This window comes from Rhinopithecus roxellana, chromosome 7, assembly GCF_007565055.1.
Source record: "Rhinopithecus roxellana isolate Shanxi Qingling chromosome 7, ASM756505v1, whole genome shotgun sequence".
Lineage (NCBI taxonomy): Eukaryota > Metazoa > Chordata > Mammalia > Primates > Cercopithecidae > Rhinopithecus > Rhinopithecus roxellana.
This window is the reverse complement of record NC_044555.1, coordinates 5907200-5930856: the sequence shown is the minus strand read 5'-3', so window position 1 is coordinate 5930856 and position 23657 is coordinate 5907200. Positions and strand designations below refer to the sequence as shown.

Here is a 23657-nt window from a genome sequence, read left to right as displayed (position 1 = left end):
GACAGCGCTGAGTTCTGTGTCTCACAACTGCTGTGCTCTTGCCCTTCCAGCTTCCAGAGATGCTCTTTACAGCACACTGCCACTGCCTAGGGTAGGGAAGGGGTGGGCTCAGCGATTTCAGACTGTTTTTTCTGACTCTTCAGCGCCTCTTTCAGTGATACAACCAGGTACTATGACAGTTCCCCTGATTTGGGTTCGTATGGAGGTGTTTCGTTCTGTGTGGATAGTTGTTAAATTTGTGTCCTTGCGAGGGGGCTGATCTGTGCGGCCTTCTATTCTGCTTTTCTTGCTCCACCTCTTTCACCTTATCTTTTTTTCCCCCTGAAATGCCTAGGGCCAAAGAGTGTTATCCTTTCTTACCATCCTAATATGAGAAATTATTTAATGTCTCGTGCTGGATGGAAATATTAGTTTTCAATGAGAAATACTTTCAATTATACGTATCAAAGAGTAAGAAAAAAAGCATTTGGATTTTTTGTTTTACCTCATGGTCCAACGACTTGAGAGAATATTCTTTTATTCCAAAGATGGTATTTGGGGTATTTTTTTCTGGAAATCAGTGCTAGGCATTTAGGGATTTGGTTGGAGAAAAGAAAACTGGTTTTTGTCTATTGATATTTAGTATGTTTTCCTTTTCCATGTTATCAATGACAATGTTATGACTTAGTAAACAACAATTACAAATAACTAAAATTGTAATTGCTCCTGCATTTTTATTTATCTCCCTCATGTATCCTGAGAAGACCTTCTTTTTTCACCTAATTATCTCTCCAACATCCCCTGAACTCTCAACAGGTAGGCAGTATATGAAGGTCAATTCAAAGACAGAAACTAAAACCCCTTCGACAGGTGACTCCATGCTGAATGCCTGTGGTCTCTTTTCCTGCTAACCGATGTGTATCCACCAAGCAGTTTTCTTTTTCACTATGAATATTATACTGTTTGACATTTTAAAAAGCATTGTAATCAAAATCGATAGTCTTAATTAAATGATGAATTTCAGGAAATTATAATGCAAAATGGAAGTGTTATAAAGCTGATAATAGACACATTCTCCTAAAAATGATCTCACTACATCACACCTAACCCTTCTCACCACCTTGCAGTTCTCATTCCATGGAAGAAAGCTCCTTATACTTAGAGTGTCTTACTTTCCTTTTCCCAAGTCATGGCCATTTTGAATATTCACACTTTGCAGATATCAACACAATTCTAAAGCATACTTATCTTGATTAAAGACTGTTGAGGTCATTAAAACAGTAACATAAATATTTCAGATGCATTGAACATTTTGTTTTAGAATGGGCTTTTCAATCACTTCATTATAAGCAATGCTTTCCTGCTGTTTATTTACTCCTACATCTACTGTCTTCTTTTGTATTGTGCTTTGTATTTCACAGAACATTTACTCTTTATAAAGCATATATTTCTAACCTTGGAAAATATAAAATGGAAAGGGGATGGGAATACCTTTGATATGTACATTCAGCAGAACAATGTGCTGCCAGGTACAGTTGCATGAACATATACACATCTCCACTTTCTGTTAGATAAAATTTTAAGCAGAAAATTTTCTTTAGGAATCAGTTATCCCCCAGGACTTATGTACAATGTCTGGCTAACTGTCAACCTGTGGGTCTGTCCACCAACCCTACAGGACCTCATATCCCTCCCTTCTCAAATGCCTACTTCTTCCCTTCCCTTCCTCCCTCCCCACCATCAGAAAACAGGCAGAGATATACACAGCCATCAACTTCTCAAACTTGGTTTTATTGTAATCATTGCCATTGGTGGTGAGGATTTGTCCAATTTGGTTTCTCCATGTTTGACTAGTCCTCCTCACCCTCCTGTGAAGATCCTTCAGATAAGTCTGCGTCTTCGTCCTCCATTGAATATCCTTCAGCTGAATCTAGGTCTTCATCCTCCTGTGAATATCCTTCATATAAGCCTAGGTCTTCATACTCTTGTGAAAATCCTTCAGGTAAGTCTAGGTCTTCATCCTCCTGTGAAGATCCTTCAGATGAGTCTAGGTCTTCATCCTCCTGTGAAGATCCTTCAGATGAGTCTAGGTCTTCATCCTCCTGTGAAGATCCTTCAGCTGAGTCTAGGCCTTCGTCCTCCTCCTCTTGGACTGGATTGATGGAGTTCTCTCGGGACTGGTCATTCTCCAGTTGATTTGAATTTATTTTCTTAACCTTCCTATAGCAAAACACTAATACTGTTTGATATTCTGATGTTTTCATCTTTTTCAAACTCGGTTCAGGGGCTAAGTCCCTGTTTGGTGTCTCCTGCATCTGTTAAGAAAACAGGGAGAGGCCAGAAAGACATTATTTTGGGTGAATAGGATAGAGACTGGATAGCAAGGGGGGCTTTATGAGAAAGAATGCAGGTTGAGGAACGGGTTTGTGCCAGAGAAGAACAAGGTGGAATCATAGGGTAGGGATCTATGGGGAAGAAGAAAAGGAGCATGGGTAGGGTCACCTGTTAGTCCAAACTGTACCGTTTTGTAAGCTCCCTGCTATTTTGCAGACCTTGGTCAAAGTGAAACATTCCATGGGGGTTCAGGCCGGGAGAAACATCCTGCTTAACCACCTGACCACAAGGAGGACAAAGGCTCAACTAAAGAAACATCCCTATCATATCTTGCTTGGCAAAGTTCTAAGGAACACCACAATGATATTCCACCAGAAAAAGGGCCAAACCACCTGATCATAAGAACATCTTATCAATATCCTGCCGGGCAGCAAGCCGTACTGCCCAGATCCCTCCCACTTATACCTGTAAGGACCTCAGGCTGTAAGCAGCGGTGGGATCTGGCATGAAGCTGGTCCCCCATTTCCACAAGTGTCTGCAATATTCCTGTGCTGTTGTTTGAGCTGCCCCCTCTCGATGTGCCTCTCTGTGTGTCTTTCTTTCATCTCCACCTTCTCTTCAAAACCTAACATTTTGGTGTCAAAACCTGGAATGGTGATTGGGTTCTAATGGGTAAGTTTTCTTTTGCAACTGGGAAAGCAGCAAGCAGCACAAACCAGACTGGGGCCTGCTTCCAGATCCTGAGTGATCTCCCTGTTCCTAGTCCGGTTCCCCTTATTCTCTAGTCTTCTCCAGACCTGGGATAACCTCCAGATATTGATCAAACTCTCCACCTTTTTTTCCCCCTTCCTTCCCCTTTCTGGGCAGCTGCAGCAAGGATCACCCCCATTGCTGGACATCACATCCAACACTGGGCTTCAGTTAGTGGGTGAGTCTCCCTCTTCCTCTTTTCTGGATTCCTCTCTATTTCTGCCGGTCCTTCAAAAAAAAATCAAGTGCTGGGTGAGAGGTCTCCCTAGTCACCAGGTGACCACAGCCTCCCTTCTCAGGGAACAGCCTCAGAATGCTTGCCACTCTGGCCCCTCTGGCCTCTGGGGAACATAAATAGTACGGGGCTGCCCCGACTCTCCAGGTCCCTTCTTCCAGGTGGAATCAAGTACTTACTTTCCTCTGGGGTATTCACTTCTCCCTGGAGTACTTGCTCCCCGCTGGGGTATTCACTGCCTTCCAGGGTACTCACTTTCCTCAGGGGTATTCACTCCCATCCAGAGTATACACTACCCTCTTCCATAAAACAGAACATTCAACTTCCAAATTCAACATAATCTAAAAAACTTTCTCCAACACAATGGTAAATAATCTGAAGTGCTTTGCTTATCTCTCTTCACAGCTCACTCTCCCTCTCTGCCAATCTTGTTCACCTTTTCAAATCTTCCTCCTCAAGGAGAAACCCCCCAAAATGCCTCCTCCTCCGGACAAGTCTTCCTCTAATTTTCAACTTGGCCAACACACCCTTTCCTCTGCCTCCTGCCCACTATCATTTCCTCCACCTTCTCCTTGGATCCAGCTCCTCTACCCCCCTTACTGTAGCCCTCCATCCCCCTTCCTTCTCCACCTCAAACCAGGTCTCACGCCCAACCCTCTTTTGCCGAAAACCAGGCACATGTCCAAAGGTCTTCCAAAGTCCTTCCCTTGCAGGAGGTCACGAGGGCTGAAGGCATAATCTGAATTCAAGTTCCCTTCTCTCTAGCTGACTTTTCCCATAGCGAAAAGAGACTTGGCTCCTTTTCAATGGATCCTACCTCCTTCCACAAGGAATTTCTGTACTTCTCTAAATCTTATGGCCTTACCTGCCATGACATATATGTCATCTTCTCTTCTACCCTCACCTTGGAGGACAGGGAACACATCTGTATTGGCACCCAGGCCCATGAGAACACCCTCCACCAACAAGATGCTTCTCATAACCCAATAGGAACCCTAGCTGTCCCCAGAACTGACCCCAATTGGAATTTTCAGGCAATTTCCATAGACAGAAACCAGGCCATATGATATCATGCCTTCTAGCTGGCATAAATAAGTCACCCCTGCTCTTTTCCTCTCCCACCTTTCAAAGGTCACAACTAAATATACCACCTTAAGCCCTAATAACAATAAGGGCAAAATCGACCTCCATTTACAATTTATCTCCCAGTCAGCCCCAGACATTTGAAAAACACTTTAAAAACTGGGGGATGGCCCTCAAACCTCCCAAAGAGACTCAATCAAAGTGGCCTTTAAGGTCTTTAAGAATAGAGAGGAGGAACTAAAAACCCCAAACCTAAAAAAGGACCAGGCTAAATACCACATGCTGATAGCTGCCACTCAACAGGGTTCTCAAGGCATACAGAATTCCTCAACTTGGCAACAGTCAACTCCAGGAGCCTGTTGTAAGTGCATCCAACATGGACACTGGGAAAAAGCCTGGCCTAATCCCAGGACACGCTGGAAACCTTGACCCATCTGTGGTATCAAGTAACACTGGAAGTCAGACTGTGCTCAGTGAAACTCTTCATCCTGCTTCACCACCTGTACCTGAAGACTGATGGGGCCTGGAGTCCACCGCCCCCACTGCCATCACCACCACAGAACCCAGGGTAATGCTATCAGTCTCTGGTAAACCCATATCTTTCCTATTGGATACTCAATAGGACAACTAGTTACTCAGTTTTACCAGAATATTCTGGACCCTTTTTCAGTTCTTCCATCTCTATTGTGAGAATCAATAGAATTGCCTCTAGACACAAACAGACTGGTCCTTTAATTAATTAATTAATTAATTTTGAGACAGAGTTTAACTCTGTCGCCCAGGCTGGAGTGCAGTGGTGCGATCTCCGCTCACTGCTAACTCTGCCTCCCAGGTTCACACCATTCTCCTGCCTCAGCCTCCCAAGTAGCTGGGACTGCAGGCACCCGCCACCATGCCTGGCTGACAGAATGGTCTCGATCTCCTGACGTCATGATCTGCCCACCTCGGCCTCCCAAAGTGCTGGGATTACAGGTGTGAGCCACCGCGCCCAGCCCCCAGACTGGTCCTTTATTATACAACCTATTCAACAACCCCCTTCACCCACTGTTTCCTGGTTATCCCTCAGTCACCTACACGTATCTGGGGGTGGGACGTATTAAGTCAATCCCAGGTCTCCATGCAATGTGGCTCCTACAATTCTACCCCTTTTATTTTACTCTGACACCCAAATGCTTCCCTCTTCCCCTACTCATCTTCATTATCTACCCTGTTACCTTCTGTTAATTCTGAAGTTTGGAATGTTTCTAAACCCACAATAGCCACACATCACATCCCAGTTAAAATAACTCTTCCAAACCCCTCCATTTTCCTTCATCAGTCTTAACATATCCTTAATCCAGCCTTGCTCAGGGGCCTAAAACCTATTATCTGTAAATTTTACAAGCTCAAATTCTCAAGCCTGTCAACTCTCACCACAACACCCCTTTTCTGGCTTTCCAAAAGACAGACAAGACTTACTCCTTTGTCCAGGATCTCCAAGTTGTTAACCAGGCAGTGGTACCAATCCATCTGGTGGTCTGCAACCCATATACTCTACTCTCCCATATTCCTACATCTACCACACACTCCTCTGTGTTGGAGCTAAAAGATGCCTATTTCACTATTCCCTTAAACCCAGCTTACCCAAGTCTCTTTGTTTTATATTAGTCAAATCCTAGTACTCACATGTCCACCCAACTAACATGGATTATACTCCCACAGGGGTTCCAGGATAGCCCCCACCTATTCAGACAGGCCCTCATCAAGGACCTAGCTGAACTTCCTCTTTTTCCTAGTGCCCCCCTCCGACACATCAATGACCTCCTTCTCTGTAGCCCTTTCCTTAACCTGTCCATTCAACACACCATTCAGGTTTTAAACTTCCTCCATAATTGAGGATATTGGGCCTAACCCACAAAATCTCAGGTAGCACAAACATGGATTTGTCCTAACCCCTAATTCTGGAACCATCCCAACCCAATGAAAGGAGCTAATTTGGGACATGGGACATGCCCCTTCCCCACACAAAAAAAGGACCTCCCCTCCTTCTTGGGCCTTGTGGGATACTTCTGGCTGTGAATTCCCAACATTGACTTGCTGGCCAAGGTGCTCTACATAGCCTCTCATGGGCTCATCCTAAAACCCCCAAACCCAGCTTACCCCATCAATTCCCACAAAAACAAAACAAAACTGAACTACACTAAAAAATGCCCTTTTAATTGTCCTGGCACTGGGACTGCCCAATCCCAAGCCCTGTACTTTGTATGTATATTCCGACCAAGGCCTTGCTCTTGGACTACTCTGCCAAACATATGGCGACGTCATGCAAGCCATCGCACATCTCTCAAAACAACTGAACTCTGTCATCCAAGGCTGGTCACTCTGGCTAAAAGTCTCGGGTGTGACCACATCGCTGGCCTGAGAGGCACGGGAACTCCCTCTCTACCAACACATTACTATTGCATCTTCCCATTACCTACAGGACCCCATAAACCATCAATTTCTTCTATCCCTCCCACCATCCCGCTTTCAGCAGGTACACGCCTTATTCATAGGTAACCGTCTAATCACTTTCCAGAGATATAAAACTCTCAACTCGGCCACCCTCCTTCCTGTAAACACTTCCGACTCTAAGCTCTCTCTCTCCTGTCTGGACCTCTTAGACTCCCTCTCCTCCCCCTTCCAGCACATTTCAGATGCCCATTTGCAGGGAACACACACACGGTTAATTAATGGAAGCTCTTTTAGGCAGCCATGTCCAGCAGCTGGCTATGTCATCATTGCTGAAAATAAACTCCTAGAATCCAGTGCTCTCCCACCCCATGCTACCTCTCAACAGGCAAAGCTAGTTGCCCTAATCAGGGCCCTCACCCTAGCGAAGGCAAAGAGGGTCAACATTTACACCAATTCCAAATACACTCTCATGCCTTAATCTGGCAGGAACAGGGTTTCCTAACTGCAAAAGGAACCCCCATAAGAAATGGCAAACTTATACATAAGCTGCTGGATGGATAAACTACCTCTGATGGCCACCATTATCCATTGCAAGGGGCGCCGAAAGTCTAAAGATGCCATACTCAAGAAAAACCTTTCAACAAATTCTGCAGCCTGGCAGGCAGCCTTTAAAACCCCATCGTTATTGTTCATTTTCCCCAGCATACACCCTGTATATACCTAGGAGGATCAAACCCCACTTGCCCCAGCTGGTGTCATTCAGGAAAAAATGGTTTGATCTCAATGATAAAAGTGTCTTGCCCAAGTTGAAAAAACCTTCTGTACTTTTATATGTGCACAACCATTTCCATGCTGATTACTGCCCCTACTCCAGCTTTTAAAAACTTATATATTCTTCCACCATAGCTGCCCATCTCAAAAATATTACTAAGGCATGTTCCCTTTGCACTCGAACTTCCCCTCAGGAAGCTATCAAACCACCTCCATCCAACACGCAAGGCCTGAGGACACTTACCAGGGCAGGACTAGCAAGTCAACATCACTCACATGCCCCCCATAAAATGATTCCTATACCTTCTGACAATAGGCGATACATTCTCTGGATGGATAAAAGTTTTTCCTACCACCACCAAAAGGCACACACCATCGCTTCTATTCTCTCCACCCATATTATCCACCAGTTTAAACTCCCCTCTTGCATCCAGTCAGACAGTGGGCCAATTTGTTTCACAGTTTAACCAACAGCTGATAAAGGCTCTAAACATTAAATGGGCTTTGCATATTCCTTACCACCCGGAATCTTCAGGAAAAATTTTATTAAAAACAACAACTAACCAAACTCTCCCTAAAGGTTAAAATGGCCTGGACTTCACTTCTCCCACTGTTCCTCATGCGTTTATGAGTCATTTCCCAAAAGCCCCTCAGCTTAAGCCCATTTAAACTCATGTACAAATGCCCCTTTATCCTCCAGAATCTCCCTGTATTTTCTCCCCCTTCTATATGGAATACTTGGCCGGCGTTACACCTCACCCAACATCTAACAAGACAGTATGCAAATGCTTACTGACCCAGCCTAAACGTCCATCCTGAAAACACTCCTCCCTGTCCCTATAACCAGGGGACTGGGTCTGAATCACAGATTCCTCCTCCTCCCCTCTCCAACCTACGTGGATGAGTCCTCACCAGGTTATCCTAACTACTCTGACTGGGGCAAAGCTAACATCTTTTCCACACAGAATGCACCATTGCAAACTAAAAAGAGCACCAGATCCACATGTAGAAATTTGTTCCCCCCCAAATTATTCTCCTTCCCTCACAGGACCAACCTCACTGTACTTAACAAGAATTCCAGAAGTTGCCAATACAATATGCCCTAGTCCATAACACTCTCCGTTGCCAATTTCCAATATTTTACCTCCTACTTTATTTCAGATCTTTCCTGGTTTCCCTTCCCCATGTCCCTGAATAGTCGTGCCAATTTCTCACACTAATGCGGGAGGTATGACTGCAGGGCACCTTCCAAGCTGTCAACTCCTACTCAAATCTCCTCTTTCTCCTTTGTCTTCTTTGTCTGTGGGATATTCTAAGTGCCCACCCTGAATGTCTAACAATTGAGCCCCCTTCATCAGCCTCACACATTGCCCGTTAAATGACTCTCACTTCCCTTTTACTTCCAACTGTTAAACTTGTTTGTCCACACAAATCCAGTAGTTCACAGCCCTTCCTGTCAACCTGGCCACATAAACCTGGTCCAAAATAAACCTGCATCTCACCCAATTGACCAATTCATTCCCCAAACCTGTTTATAATCTTGCTCGGCTAAACACCTTTCCCCCCAATCCATCAAATCCACCCACACAGTCACACACAGGGCTGTCACCCTCCTACGCCTCATAGCCTCTTAACTAAACATGATACAAGTCGGATTCCATAAAACACCTCTTACTAACCCCTCCCACACCTCTTACCAACCCCTCCCCTCTCCCCCGGAGCCACTCTTCGTGTATCCAACCCAAGGGCACTCCCTGGAAAACATGCACAAACAATTCCCTCAACTGCAACCTGAATCCTTCTGCCCTGTCGGGACCACAGTGGCTATTAGTTACAAAAACCCATTTCCCCCTCTCTCTCCAAAACCAAACAGCCTTCACCTCCTCCACCAGCACCATTCCCTATCAGGCCCTCAGAGGGGCTACCCTTGCTGGCAGCTATTCAACTTGGAAAAATATAAAAGTTAAAACAAAGGGTTTGTGCAGAATTCAACCCCCTCCTTCTCATGGCTTGCCACCATAACCTACAACTTTTGTTAACCGCCATAACCTACAACTTTTTTGCTAATCTAAACATTAACATTTTGCCTAACAAGCAGACCATCCAGGTTCTTTTAGTAGCTTCTGTCTCATCTTCCTCCACACACACTAAGCAGGCTCTACATCTCATTCTAGTGTTAAAAGAACTAAACATCTCTGCTGCACTCAACACTGAGATAGCAGGTGGCCCCTTTCCTAGGGCCGTTAATCTTTCTCCTCTTGATACTACAATTGGCCCATATATACTCACCTTCATGTCCCGCTTTATCTCCCGAAGGATAAACTCCCTTGTCCAGGCAGCCACCCAGCAACACATTGATACCATCCTTCTCCTCTGCCAAGTCCAGTACCAGTGCCTCCAGGAAAACAACTCTGAAGTCCAACACCCACGGCTTCAAAACCCAAACCCTGATTACAGCTCCCCTATTCAGCAGGAAGCAGCCAGATACTCAACAATGCCCCTCTTCCTTTTATACTAAAGTAGAAGGCAAGAATGCGAGTCCAAACCACCATTTAGTAAGCCCCCTGCTATTTTGCAGACCTTGGTCAAAGTGAAACATTCCATGGGGGTTCGGGCCGGGAGAAAAATCTTGCCTACTCCATTGTAACACAAGGTGGACAAAGGCCCAACTAAAGAAACTTTCCTATCGTATCTTGCTGGGCAAAGTTCCAAGAAACACCACAATGACATCCCACTGGAAAAAGGGCCAAACAGCCTGATCATAAAACCATCTTATCAATATCCTGCCAGGCAGGAAGCCATACTGCCCAGGCCCCTCCCACCCATACCTACAAGCACCCCAGCCGGTAAGCAGCGGTGGGCTCTGGCATTAAGCGGGCCCCCCGCTGCCACAGGTGTCTGCCATATTCCTGTGTTGCTGCTCGAGCCACCCCCTCTCAGTGTGTCTTTCTTTCACCCTCTCCTTCCCTTCAAAACCTAACAGTCTTACCTCATCATTTTTTTTGTTGGATTCACAGGAGCGCTTTCTGTTCTCCCCGTTGGTGCTTGAAGTTGACTGTCCCATGATTGGGGTTGGTTGTAGAATGTCTCTAGTAGGCTCTTGTAGAGTCCAGACTTCCACAGCTATATTGAAGCTTCCCAGGGGGATGTCCCAGAGCTCTTGCCCTCCCTATATATACCCTCCTGGTGACAAGGCAAAGCCACGCCCTTGAGCTTTGTTTGATCATACAGGCAGCATCCCAGCCGATGGCAGTCCTAGGGTGGCTTTGACATCACAAAGCACCACTGCAGCCCACTCCCTGGGCTTGCGGGGGAGGGGAAAGGGGTGTAGAGGAAATCAAATGCTGTTGTTTTTTCAGCATCCCCTGAAGATGATGCATCCCAAATGGATCTGCTGCCGTTCCTCATTTCTCCATGTTTAATGTTCATGGCTCACATGGAAGCGAGAGGATGGTTCCTTCAAGCCCTTCCCCACAGCCATTCCTATTAAGTGATTCATTCTTTTGTCTTCCAGCCCTCACCATGCCCTAGTATTTTAGATGTCTCACCGCAAATCCCTCCAAGCTAGTGTGGCCACATTTAGTTGTTAGTTATTAATTGCTAGTTACATTTAATTATTAATTAATAATAATAATTAATTATCCCATTTCCCTCCTATAGTTCCTTCATATGCACCTTGAAGACCATTTACTTTTAGGCTATTGCCAGGCAAATTTCAACCCATGTTCTTTTGTGCAATGTCCATGTAGAATCTGAAATAATGGCTTTCAGTCTGTCAGAACTTTAGTGAATAAACATTCTTTCCCATGTATCCTAGTCTTGTTTCAAATGAGGGGTATATGTTCATAGTAAATGTAGTCTCCCAACATGAATTCTGCCAGTATGTGGGTGGGGGAAGGAGTGGATATTCAAGTGCTGGAAGTTGTTCTTAGTATTTACATGCAGGATACTACAATCTGAGACCAACATGTGCACCAGTGTGGGCATAGTTAAGCTTTGTACGGGCGATTGTGTCCAGTGCCAAAAAAAAAAAAAAAAAAAAAAAAAAAAATGCATTCAGATTGGAAGGGAGAAGTAAAAGTGTCTTTTGTCAAAGACTACCTGAGAGTATATGTAGAAGAGTCAATCTAAAAAAATGCTTCTACAATAATTCAGGTTAGCAACATTGCAGAGTGAGAGATCAACATGTAAATCAATTCTATGTTTATATATTAGAAGTTATATATTAGAAATTTATATATTAGAAGAGACAGTGTTTCAGCCAATGGTAGTCCTAGGGCGGACTGGAAGTTAATTTCAACAACTGAAAGTTGAAACTAAGAACAATTGCAATTTAAAATATTACTAAAAATAGTGAGTCTCAGGGACAAATCTGAACAAAGATGTAAATGACTTGTACACTGAAAACTACAAAGAAATTGCAAAGATAAATTAATGACATAGAAAAATTAAAATGTATTCTTTAATTTTTGGTTAGATGATTAATATTGTAAGATGGCAGTTATTTCCAAATTCATCTATAGTTTCAACTTAATTCTAACCAAAATTCTAAAATAGCTTTTTAATAGAAATTGACAAGATAATTACAACATTCACATGGAAATGTAATGTGCCTAGAATACCCAAAAGACAAGTGTTGAATCTTAAAAAGCTCTGGATTGTATCAATGTCAGTGTTCTAGTTTTGATAGTGTAGTGTGGTAGTGTACTGAAGAGTGTACTATTGGGAGAGACTGGTTGAAAGGTACATAAGGACTCCATGTACATATGCTTGAAACTTCTTATGAACTTATAATTGTTTCAAAATAAAAAGCTAAAGATGTTTTAAAAGACAATCAGAGAGAGAGAGAGCCAAATATAGAGAAGGCGTGGCCCTAGGTTCCTCCCACAGGTTGACACTTGTCTCATCCTGTATAGGAAATAACAAAACTTGATAATGGAAAATAAATTTAAAAAACCAAACACAAGAGAAACAGACCCTGGAATTTTGTTTCAGTGTTCATCAAGGTCACATATCTTTACTTCATACACCATAAAATCAAGAGAGGCCTAGCAAAATACCCTGTTGACCTCCAGACACAACCAATTTATTGCATTTCCATGACGGTCATCTAAACACAAACGAACCAAAAGAAGATTGGTATTAACGTACATAATTTTTTTAGTGAACCTCAGATGTTTTCTAGAGTTCAACTGTTCCATGTATTAAATGCTCACAAGCTAACTTCTAACAATTTTTTGTACTCTTGTCTGCAATTAACAGTGAGAATAACACCCTGTCATGTCATGTTATAGAAAAAACAAAACAAAGCAAAACACCAAAAGGCCACATCAAACAGAGTAAGTCAGAAACTGATTACAATTGCTGAAAATAACAGCTTTCAATTACCTTATTACCGTTTAAAATTGTTTTCTGAATTTGTTTACCAAAAAATGTTTTGATGAGTATATCACTATCCAAGGAAAATTAATCCAAATGTTAGGAAAACATTTAGTGCATATTTCTTTTGGCAGATTACAACTGACTTTATAAAATAATTCCTATTTATCCTATTGAAAACCTTAGTGATCATGTTTTCAACCAAAATGAATAATAAAAAAGTAAAAGTCATCAGTGTACAATGAGTTCATTGTATTGAACTTTTTATTTCTGATGTGTTCAGTTTTCAAGAGTATTCTTCTTTATCATATCAGGTTGTGGAACATACTCAAAGTGACTCTCCCATGTCACACTGTAAATCAGAGATGCAACCAGGAGAAGAAGCAGGGGAGTCCTGGGCACCCTTTTACTTCTTGTTTTTGGGCCTTTGTACAAGTGATATTATAAACTGACACTACTTTAGTTATAATAATAACCCTCAGCTACATTTTTATACATTTTTTCACACTTTTTAGCTGCCTAAGGCAGGTTTAAACACCACATAAAGTACCAGATATAGGATAGGATCTGCTTGGGATTTGCCCCAATCTGTGGCCACAAAGAGCAAGCAATTAGAGGCCAACCATATATTTTCCTCTGGAGCACAGATGGGTGAGGAGCAATCAACAAGAAAGAGCTGAGTATGGAAGAGGGATACAACTTGCTACTGGCTTTGCATGTCACTGAATGAGTGGCTTTGAAAAATACCAGCACCATTACCTCCACTGCAACTACTACTACCTCTACACTACTACTATTACTACAAGCAACAGATTCCATACACCAAGAACCTACTATATGCCAGGCTCCGTTCTAAGCATATGGTTTCAAAGTCAAATAGGAGACAGATGGTGCATCCAAAATGGAGTAATTTGACAAATATTTATCTACAAAGGAACCATTTACAAACAGGTGGATGCAGGTAGACCATCAGAGATAGTGCTTGTTGCAGCTGCCATCACTACGACCCACTGCTCAGTGAAATAAAAGAGGACACAAACAAATGGAAGAACATACCATGCTCATGGATAGGAAGAATCAATATCGTGAAAATGGCCATACTGCCCAAGGTTATTTATAATTCAATGCCATCCCCATCAAGCTACCAATGAGTTTCTTCACAGAATTGGAAGAAACTGCTTTAAAGTTCATATGGAACCAAAAAAGAGCCCGCATTGCCAAGACAATCCTAAGTCAAAAGGACAAAGCTGGAGGCGTCACGCTACCTGACTTCAAAGTATACTACAAGGCTACAGTAACCAAAACAGCATGGTACTGGTACCAAAACAGAGCTATAGACCAATGGAACAGAACAGAGTCCTCAGAAATAATACCACACATCTACAACCATCTGATCTTTGACAAACCTGAGAGAAACAAGAAATGGGGAAAGGATTCCCTATTTAATAAATGGTGCTGGGAAAATTGGCTAGCCATAAGTAGAAAGCTGAAACTGGATCCTTTCCTTACTCCTTATACGAAGATTAATTCAAGATGGATGAGAGACTTAAATGTTAGACCTAATACCATAAAAACCCTAGAAGAAAATCTAGGTAGTACCATTCAGGACATAGGCATGGGCAAGGACTTCATGTCTAAAACACCAAAAGCAACGGCAGCAAAAGCCAAAATTGACAAATGGGATCTCATTAAACTAAAGAGCTTCTGCACAGCAAAAGAAACTACCATCAGAGTGAACAGGCAACCTACAGAATGGGAGAACATTTTTGCAATCTACTCATCTGACAAAGGGCTAATATCCAGAATCTACAAAAAACTCAAACAAATATACAAGAAAAAAACAAACAACCCCATCAAAAAGTGGGGAAAGGATATGAACAGACATTTCTCAAAAGAAGACATTCATACAGCCAACAGACACATGAAAAAATGCTCATCATCACTCGCCATCAGAGAAATGCAAATCAAAACCACAATGAGATACCATCTCACACCAGTTAGAATGGCAATCATTAAAAAATCAGGAAACAACAGTTGTTGGAGAGGATGTGGAGAAATAGGAACACGTTTACACTGTTGGTGGGATTGTAAACTAGTTCAACCATTATGGAAAACAGTATGGCAATTCCTCAAGAATCTAGAACTAGATGTACCATATGACCCAGCCATCCCACTACTGGGTATATACCCAAAGGATTATAAATTATTCTACTACAAAGACACATGCACACGTATGTTTATTGCGGCACTATTCACAATAGCAAAGACTTGGAATCAACCCAAATGTCCATCTGTGACAGACTGGATTAAGAAAATATGGCACATATACACCATGGAATACTATGCAGCCATAAAAAAGGATGAGTTTGCGTCCTTTGTAGGGACATGGATGCAGCTGGAAACCATCATTCTTAGCAAACTATCACAAGAAGAGAAAACCAAACACTGCATGTTCTCACTCATAGGTGGGAACTGAACAATGAGATCACTTGGACTCGGGAAGGGGAACATCACACACCGGGGCCTATCATGGGGAGCGGGGAGGGGGGAGGGATTGCATTGGGGAGTTATACATGATATAAATGATGAATTGATGGGTGCTGACGAGTTGATGGGTGCAGCACACCAACATGGCACAAATATACATATGTAACAAACCTGCACGTAATGCACATGTACCCTAGAACTTAAAGTATAATAAAAAAAAAAAATTAAATCTTTCAAAAAATAAATAAAACTAATAAGTAAGAGCTTTCATATTGATACAGTTTGAGACATTTTGCAGTCCAGGGCTGGGTCTTGTGTGACCCATCTGGAGTTCAGGTGGATGTGGTTTTCACTGCTCTCCAGTTTTTAAACTGAGGCAGAGACGACCCTCCCAATACAGGAAATGGGAGATAATTGAGTTAATATAGGGTCGGTTGATTTTCCAAGAAATGGAAGATTTTGATTTTTATGGGTAGCCATAACAGCTTTATTGGTGTATAATTGGAATACAAGAAACTGCACACATTTAAATTGTAAAATTTGATAAATTTTGACATACACACATATCTATATATATATATAGACCTATGATACCATTGTCATAATTAAGGTAATGACCGTATCACCCCCAAAAGTTTTCTTATGCCTTTAATAATCTCTTTGTTTTGTCCTTCCTTGACCTCTCATCTGCATACAACCACTGATTTGTTTTTTATCACCACACATTAGTTTGCATTTTCTAGAATTTTATGCAAATGTAATCATACAGTGAGCACTTACTTTTTCGTCTGCCATCTTTCAGTAAGCATCCTTTTTTAGAGTTTAATCAATGTTAAGAATATCAGTAGATTATTTCTTTTTATTGCTGAGTCATATTTCACTGTGTGGATGTACTACAATTGTTTATCCATAAGTTTTGATGGACTTTTGCGTTGTCTTCAGGTTTGGGCTATTAAAAATAAAGCTGCTTTTGAAAAAAATTAAAAAGAACCTTTAATGACCTCACAGAGACAGTTGTCTTGCAAAAGAAAGGCAGCTCCTCAAGACCAAACTCCACCATTCACATTGCCTCCACACGGCCCTTAAGAGTCAGGTCCTAGTATTATTCAGGGGAGAATTTCAAGACCTGGGAAGGAGCTAGCACTTTCATCCAATGTAGTTGCAAGTTCTTACTAATTGTTTAGGTAAGAAATCAGAACATATTGTGGGACTGGATTTGAAGTTTGCTGGACCAGGGAGAATAGAACATAGGGTTAAATCAGGTAAAATTTATCAACATGGGTACACTTACTTGAGATTTGGCATGTATGCCTGGATTGAATGGTTGCCTACATAAAAGAATTCAAATACCCCAGAATTTCCCTGAAACATTTTTTTCTATATCTCAGAGCGATGACTCCTGCACATATATTTCCAAGTTTTCTTCTCCTCTGGCTTCCATGTAGTTTCAGCCAGAGGGAGGCACCTAAGGGACACCGGAGGGCATGAAGTAGAGGGAATCCAGGTTTCTTCTTCTTCCTCTATGCCTCCGCTGGCTTTTCTAGCAAGGTTTGCATCTCCTTTGCTCCAGTAGCCCTTCCAGACAGTTGTTCCATGGTTCCAACATTTACCAAGTGACCTTGGGCTATGGAGGCCTGTAAAACCACCCTAATACCTCTAGCCTAGGGGTGGTAACTGCTTTCTGCTGATATTAATCTGTGTTGCCCCACCTGTTACCATCAAATGAGGAGCAAATTCTCTTAAACTCCATCTGTTTAAATGTTTCAAGTATTTTTTCCTAGTTTCTTTTTTTTCTGGTTATAGTCTAACTGATACATAACTATACTGAGAGGATGGGAGAAAGAGGGTAAGTGTGTGAGTAAGCAATGAGAGTGAAACAGTCCTTAATCATGATCTCTGCAGAAAACATCTCATTCAAAGTAGTTGAAGAGAATTTAATGAGGAGGCTATTTTTAGAGTTGAGGGCAGGACTAAGGAATGCATTAAAAATGGAGATGCACCCAGGAACTAACAGTAGTGGGAAGTTTTTCCCATCCCTTAAAAGGAAGCAAAGGGTGGAGCCGTGTTATTGGAACTAGAAAGACCTTGGACTGTGGGAAAGAATCACTGAACGAACAAGAGATGGGACCATAGGTAGAGGAACACAATGACCATTAAACTGTAATCTGATAGGGAAGGATCATCAGGGAGCAGGAATAGATACCTGACCTCTCTCTGCTTCTGTCCTTTGATTTCCTGCCAATACCTGTCATTGCCAAAGTGAAATTAAAAACCAAAGTTCAAGGAAAACCAGGTGATCCAGTTCATAGAAGTCATCCTCCCGGGGCATAGAACGGAGCTAAAGCTAAAAGCTTTAAACCAACAGTTTAAATATACCTTAAGGCCAACTGCCCATAGTTACTTAACCAAAATTTAAATCATCCTGAACTTCCTGAAACACTATCCTTAATCTTAAATGAAAACCAAAACAGCTTTACATCCTCATCAGCATGATTCAGTGAAATGAAGCCAATCAGCTATAGAGAAACCAGCTTAATCAGCTTTGTTTGCCCTAAAAAGAATGTTAACATATAACAACCAATCATGAAAAAGGCCAAAATACTTCATCTTTTATGTTTTATCAACTGTGCTGTGAAGTGGGCTTCTTAATGCTCTTGGTTTGAGGAGTCCTGGTTTGCAAACTCTCCTTTTGTATGCACAGTAAACTTTTAAATGTTTTAAAATTTGATCTGATTTTATTTTTGACAAAGTTGAAAATGATTACTTCAGAGGAATGAAACTCGGGGGTAGGAGTAAAGTGCTTTTGTAGTAAGTCATAATGAGCTATTGGAATATATATGTGTGCAATGTATTATATATATAACATAGTGTAATATAATTACAAATATGTTCTTAGAACAAAGAAAAGTGAAAACTCGTTGGTGTAAGTGGTGTAAGTATATAGGAAGGATTTGAGGGCCAAAGACTATTTGAGTATATTTCTGTGCCTATGTGAGTGTGTTTACAGACTGAAAAGAAGAAATAGGAAGCTGGAGAAATGGGGAATCTTCAGTTTTTTTTTTTGGAGCTCTTCATCAGTTTTTTTTTTTTAATTATTGTACTTTAAGTTCTAGGGTACATGTGCACAACATGCAGGTTTGTTACATATGTATACATGTGCCATGTTGGTGTGCTGCACCCATTAACTCATCATTTACTTTAGGTATATCTCCTAATGCTATCCCTCCCCGCTCCCCCCACCCCATGATAGGCCCCAGTGTGTGACGTTCCCCTTTCTGTGTCCAAGTGTTCTCATTGTTCAATTCCCATCTATGAGTGAGAACATGCAGTGTTTGGTTTTTTGTCCTTGTGATAGTTTGCTGAGAATGATGGTTTCCAGCTGCACCCATGTCCCTACAAAGGACATGAACTCATCCTTTTTTATGGCTGCATAGGATTCCATGGTGTATATGCGCAACATTTTCTTAATCCAGTCTGTCATTGATGGACATTTGTGTTGGTTCCAAGTCTTTGCTATTGTGAATAGTGCCACAATAAACATATGTGCGCATGTGCCTTTATAGCAGCATGATTTATAGTCCTTTGGGTATATACCCAGTAATGGGATAGCTGGGTCAAATGGTATTTCTAGTTCTAGATCCTTAAGGAATTGCCACACTGTCTTCCACAATGGTTGAACCAGTATACAGTCCCACCAACAGTGTAAGTGTTCCTATTTCTCCACATCCTCTCCAGCACCTGCTGTTTCCTGACTTTGTAATGATCACCATTCTAACTGGTGTGAGATGGTATCTCATTGTGGTTTTGATTTGCATTTCTCTGATAGCCAGTGATGATGAGCATTTTTTCATGTGTCTGTTGGCTGCATAAATGTCTTCTTTTGAGAAGTGTCTGTTCATATCCTTTGCCCACTTTTTGATGGGGTTGTTTGTTTTTTTCTTGTAAATGTGTTTGAGTTCTTTGTAGGTTCTGGATATTAGCCCTTTGTCAGATGAGTAGTTTGCAAAAATTTTCTCCCATTCTGTAGGTTGTCTGTTCACTCCGATGGTAGTTTCTTTTGCCATGCACAGGCTCTTTAGTTTAATTAGATCCCATTTGTCAATTTTGGCTCTTGTTGGCATTGCTTTTGGTGTTTTAGACATGAAGTCCTTGCCCATGCCTATGTCCTGAATGGTATTGCCTAGGTTTTCTTCTAGGGTTTTTATGGTTTTAGGTCTAACATTTAAGTCTCTAATCCATCTTGAATTAATTCTTGAATAAGGTGTAAGGAAGGGATCCATTTTCAGCTTTCTACATATGGCTAGCCAGTTTTCCCAGCACCATTTATTAAATAGGGAATCCTTTCCCCATTTCTTGTTTTTGTCAGGTTTGTCAAAGATCAGATGGTTGTAGATGTGTGGTATTATTTCTGAGGACTCTGTTCTGTTCCATTGGTCTATAGCTCTGTTTTGGTACCAGTACCATGCTGTTTTGGTTACTATAGCCTTGTAGTATGGTTTGAAGTCAGCTAGTGTGATGCCTCCAGCTTTGTTCTTTTGGCTTAGGATTATCTTGACAATGCAGGGTCTTTTTTGGTTCCAAGTATAATAAAATATAAATAAATTTTTTTAAAAAAAAGTCACTGATAAATGCAGATACAGAAAGTGCACTGGAAATAGCTGATTTTTAAATTCCTAATTGACATTCATTATAAAGTTTAGGCACCATAGAATTTTCTTCATGACCAGTGGATACTAAGACTTCTAATGCAATCGTTTCTCAGTGTTCCTGCTAGCTGCTTCTTCCTCCCTTATCTCAGTTTCTTAACTGTCCATAGGGGATCTTCTTAACTGTCCATAGGGGATCACAAGTTGGTATCAGCTATTATCTCTTCCTGAGAGGAAACATTAGCATATTAACATCTTACTTTTTTTTTAAGATGGAGTTTTGCTCTTGTTGCTCTAGGCTGGAGTGCAATGGCGCCATCTTGGCTCACTGCAACCTCCGCCTCCTGGGTTCAAGCAGTTTTCCTGCCTCAGCCTCCTGAATAGCTGGGATTACAGGCATGTGCCACCACGCCTGACTAATTTTTTTATTTTTATTTTTAGTAGAGATGGGGTTTTCCCATATTGGTCAGGCTGGTCTCAAACTTCCGACCTCAGGTGATTCACCCACCTTGGCCTCCCAGAGTGTTGGGATTACAGGCATGAGCCACTGTGCCTGGCCAACATCTTACTTTTTTTAAGATTGTCTAAACACAAATCCATTAGATAATTTCAACTACTTTTTCAACTTTGTGCAGGGCAGAAGCAATTTAAATACAAATTTCCTAAATTGGAAAACATAAATTGAAATAAGAAGGTTAAATATAAGCCAAACATATCCTTCTGTTTTTTTCTTTGTAAATTTTGCATAAACTACTCCCTAAGGTTCAGCCAGAAATTTCTGAGAAGGATCAGTAATTTGTTTCCTTAATTAAAATGAAATGCCCTCTTTAAACAAAATAATTTATTCAGCTCTTCTATTCAGAGGAACATATTTAGTTAAAGAATGAGAAGGAGTGATGGCATTATTTTGGATAAAAATCAAACACAACTCTGTTAGAGATTCTACTTCAAGAATAATATATAAACTTTATTACTCTGTTGATACATAGTTATGACAATATATAAGCATTGTTTAGAGCTGATAACACTATTCTGTCAGTTCCAGAATGTATAAACTCTATCATGTAGTTTTTTGGTTTAATGCACACATAAATAAAAAGCAAATCAAAGACAAACTCATTTTTTCTCATATGAAAATAAAAAAGAATGAAGAAATAGCGGTAACTAAATATGTTTGCTCAAGTCTGCAGCAAAGGACTGTACTACATTGAAAACATTTTTATTAGATTTTAAACCTGTTGATTGGCAGGATATTTTTACTGTTGTTTCCCTTAGATATGCACCAGGTATGCACACCCATAATCCTATTCATTTCTCATATGCAAAACCACTTAAACTTGAGTAAAAACAAACAGCTTATAATCTTATGACATTTGGAAACAGCATGTGGAAAAAAATCACAGTGTGGATTTGGCAGTAAAATAAAATGACAGAAGTTGATTCTCTCATCTCGTCTTCTTCAGCTTGAGAGAGATCTAAATTAAGAAGGTGATAAAGAAGGTAAAATGTGCCAGCAATAAACACAGTATCACAGTCCATTTTGTGTTGTTCTAACATAATACCGCAGACTGGGTAATTTATTTTAAAAAGAAATGCATTTCTTACAGTTCTGGTGGCTGGGAAATCCAAGGTCAAGAGGCCCACATCAGTGACGGCCTTTGTGTTCAACATCCCTTGGTGGAGAGCGGAAGTGCAAGACAGCATGTAAGACAGAGGGAGAAAGGGAGCCAGACTTTTTCATCAGGAGCCTGCTCCTGTGATAACTAACCCACTCTCTTGATAATGGCTTTAATCCATTCATTAGGGCAGAGCCCTCGTGGCCTAATCACCTCTTAAAGGTACCACATCTCAACACTGATACGATGGCTATCAAATTTCAGCATGAGTTATTGAGAGGACATTCAAACCATAACACACAACCACCTATTTCAAAAGCATTTCTTAAATGTGCCAGTAATTCATTTACTTATCTATTCTTCTAGCATTTTCAATACTTGTTAATTTGAAAGTTTGCCTGTGTGACAAGTTATTGACAATAAATCCAATCTCTTTTAATTTAGAAAAATCAAGTATACTCAAAGCATCCTGTACTTAAAACTTTGCATTTTTCAAGGTAGCATGCCATTATAAGAAGTGAAATTCTACCTCCATGATAATGGAGTTAGAAGCCTCCAGTGCAACAGTGCTAATAATAAGATGTTGAAAGCAATTTTAACCCACAAAGTCAAGCAATGACCTGTAGGACTGATTTTACTTCACCGAGAGTGTATTAATGTGTTATTTCTTTGGATCTCAGAAATAACAGATTTATCTCACTATAAAAATAATATAGTAATGACAATTCTAGTTTTAAATTATTAAAATATTCTGTATCTATATCATGAAATATTATTAGAATTAGATACTTAGGGATTACTTTAAAGTTAATTTATGTAACTCCTAACAGTATGGGTTCTATTGGCCAAATGCATTATTTTAACCAATTACTACACAAGAATTTTGTTTGTTTCGTTTTTTGGGGGGTTTTTTGGATTTTTTTTTTTTTTTTGAGACGGAGTCTTGCTCTGTCACCCAGGCTGGAGTGCAGTGGTGTGATCTCGGCTCACTGCAAGCTCCGCCTCCCGGGTTCACAACGTTCTCCTGCCTCAGCCTTCCGAGTAGCTGGGACTACAGGGCACTTATTTAAATTCTGCTTTCTAAGATAACATTAGTGTATTACTTAACCATCTTAGAATAAGAACAGAAGTTGATCATGTATTTCCTGCTGTTCAGGGAAAATAAGAAATAGTTTCTGTATTCATGAATGCTAACTGCAAATGAGAAAAAAAACTATGGTAGGGCAAAAGTTTACATCTTTAGGGAGTAGATATAATCCACCAAGTTCTTAAGGAAACACTGCTTCCTCACTTAAGTTATTATCTAAAATGGTGGAAGAAAGGTGGCTTCATTCAAACTGAACAATTATAATGAGAAAATCAAAGTAACCAGATTTATGGCCTGCTGGGGGTTATGGTTTTGAAAATACCTATTTTACCCCCATCTCTCCTTCTCCATCATCCACTCCCTCATTCTCAAACTTTCCCATTCCCTAAAAATTTCCACAAGATTGTCGTTTCTGTTTTATCCTAGACATTTTGAAATTTTATGGAGTAGGATTGTCATCACATGTTTTCCATGGTTGCTGTTATCTAGTATGTAGTATTCTAATATGTAATTAAGGGGCATAATGTATTGAATAATTTATTAGTATCACACCTCTTCTAAAATTAATTGGTTGCCTATGCCAAATAAATTTTGTAAGTTTGAAGTTTCCAAGAGATTGTCATTTCTGTTTTATCATATACATTTGAAATTTTATAGAGTAAGATTATTATCACATATTTTCCATAGTTGCTGCTATCTAGTATGTAGTATTCTAATATGTAATTAAGGGGCTTAATGCATTAAATAATTGATTAATATCATGCCTCTTCTAAAGTTAATTGGTTGCCTATGCCAAATAAATTTTGCAAGTTTGAAGTTCCAGCCCAAGAGGGACTAGGGTGAAGTGAATTACTCAG

At 40.8% G+C, this 23657-nt stretch overlaps 1 protein-coding gene across 2 annotated transcripts; it reads right to left on the bottom strand.

The window, feature by feature from the left end:
- Positions 1–1749: 1749 nt before the first annotated feature.
- LOC115892009 (sperm protein associated with the nucleus on the X chromosome N2-like) lies at positions 1750–10721 on the bottom strand. Of its 2 annotated transcripts, XM_030934594.1 has the most exons (3): positions 10575–10721; positions 2111–2294; positions 1750–2053 (listed from the first exon to the last, which is right to left on the bottom strand). In XM_030934594.1, the coding sequence occupies exons 1-3, from the start codon at positions 10647–10649 to the stop codon at positions 1830–1832; spliced, it is 483 nt and encodes a 160-aa protein (XP_030790454.1). In that variant the 5' UTR covers positions 10650–10721; the 3' UTR covers positions 1750–1829. The 2 variants fall into 2 exon arrangements, with proteins under 2 accessions (XP_030790454.1, XP_030790453.1); XM_030934593.1 differs by having other exon boundaries at positions 1830–2294; positions 10575–10649.
- Between the last annotated feature and the right edge of the window lie 12936 nt (positions 10722–23657).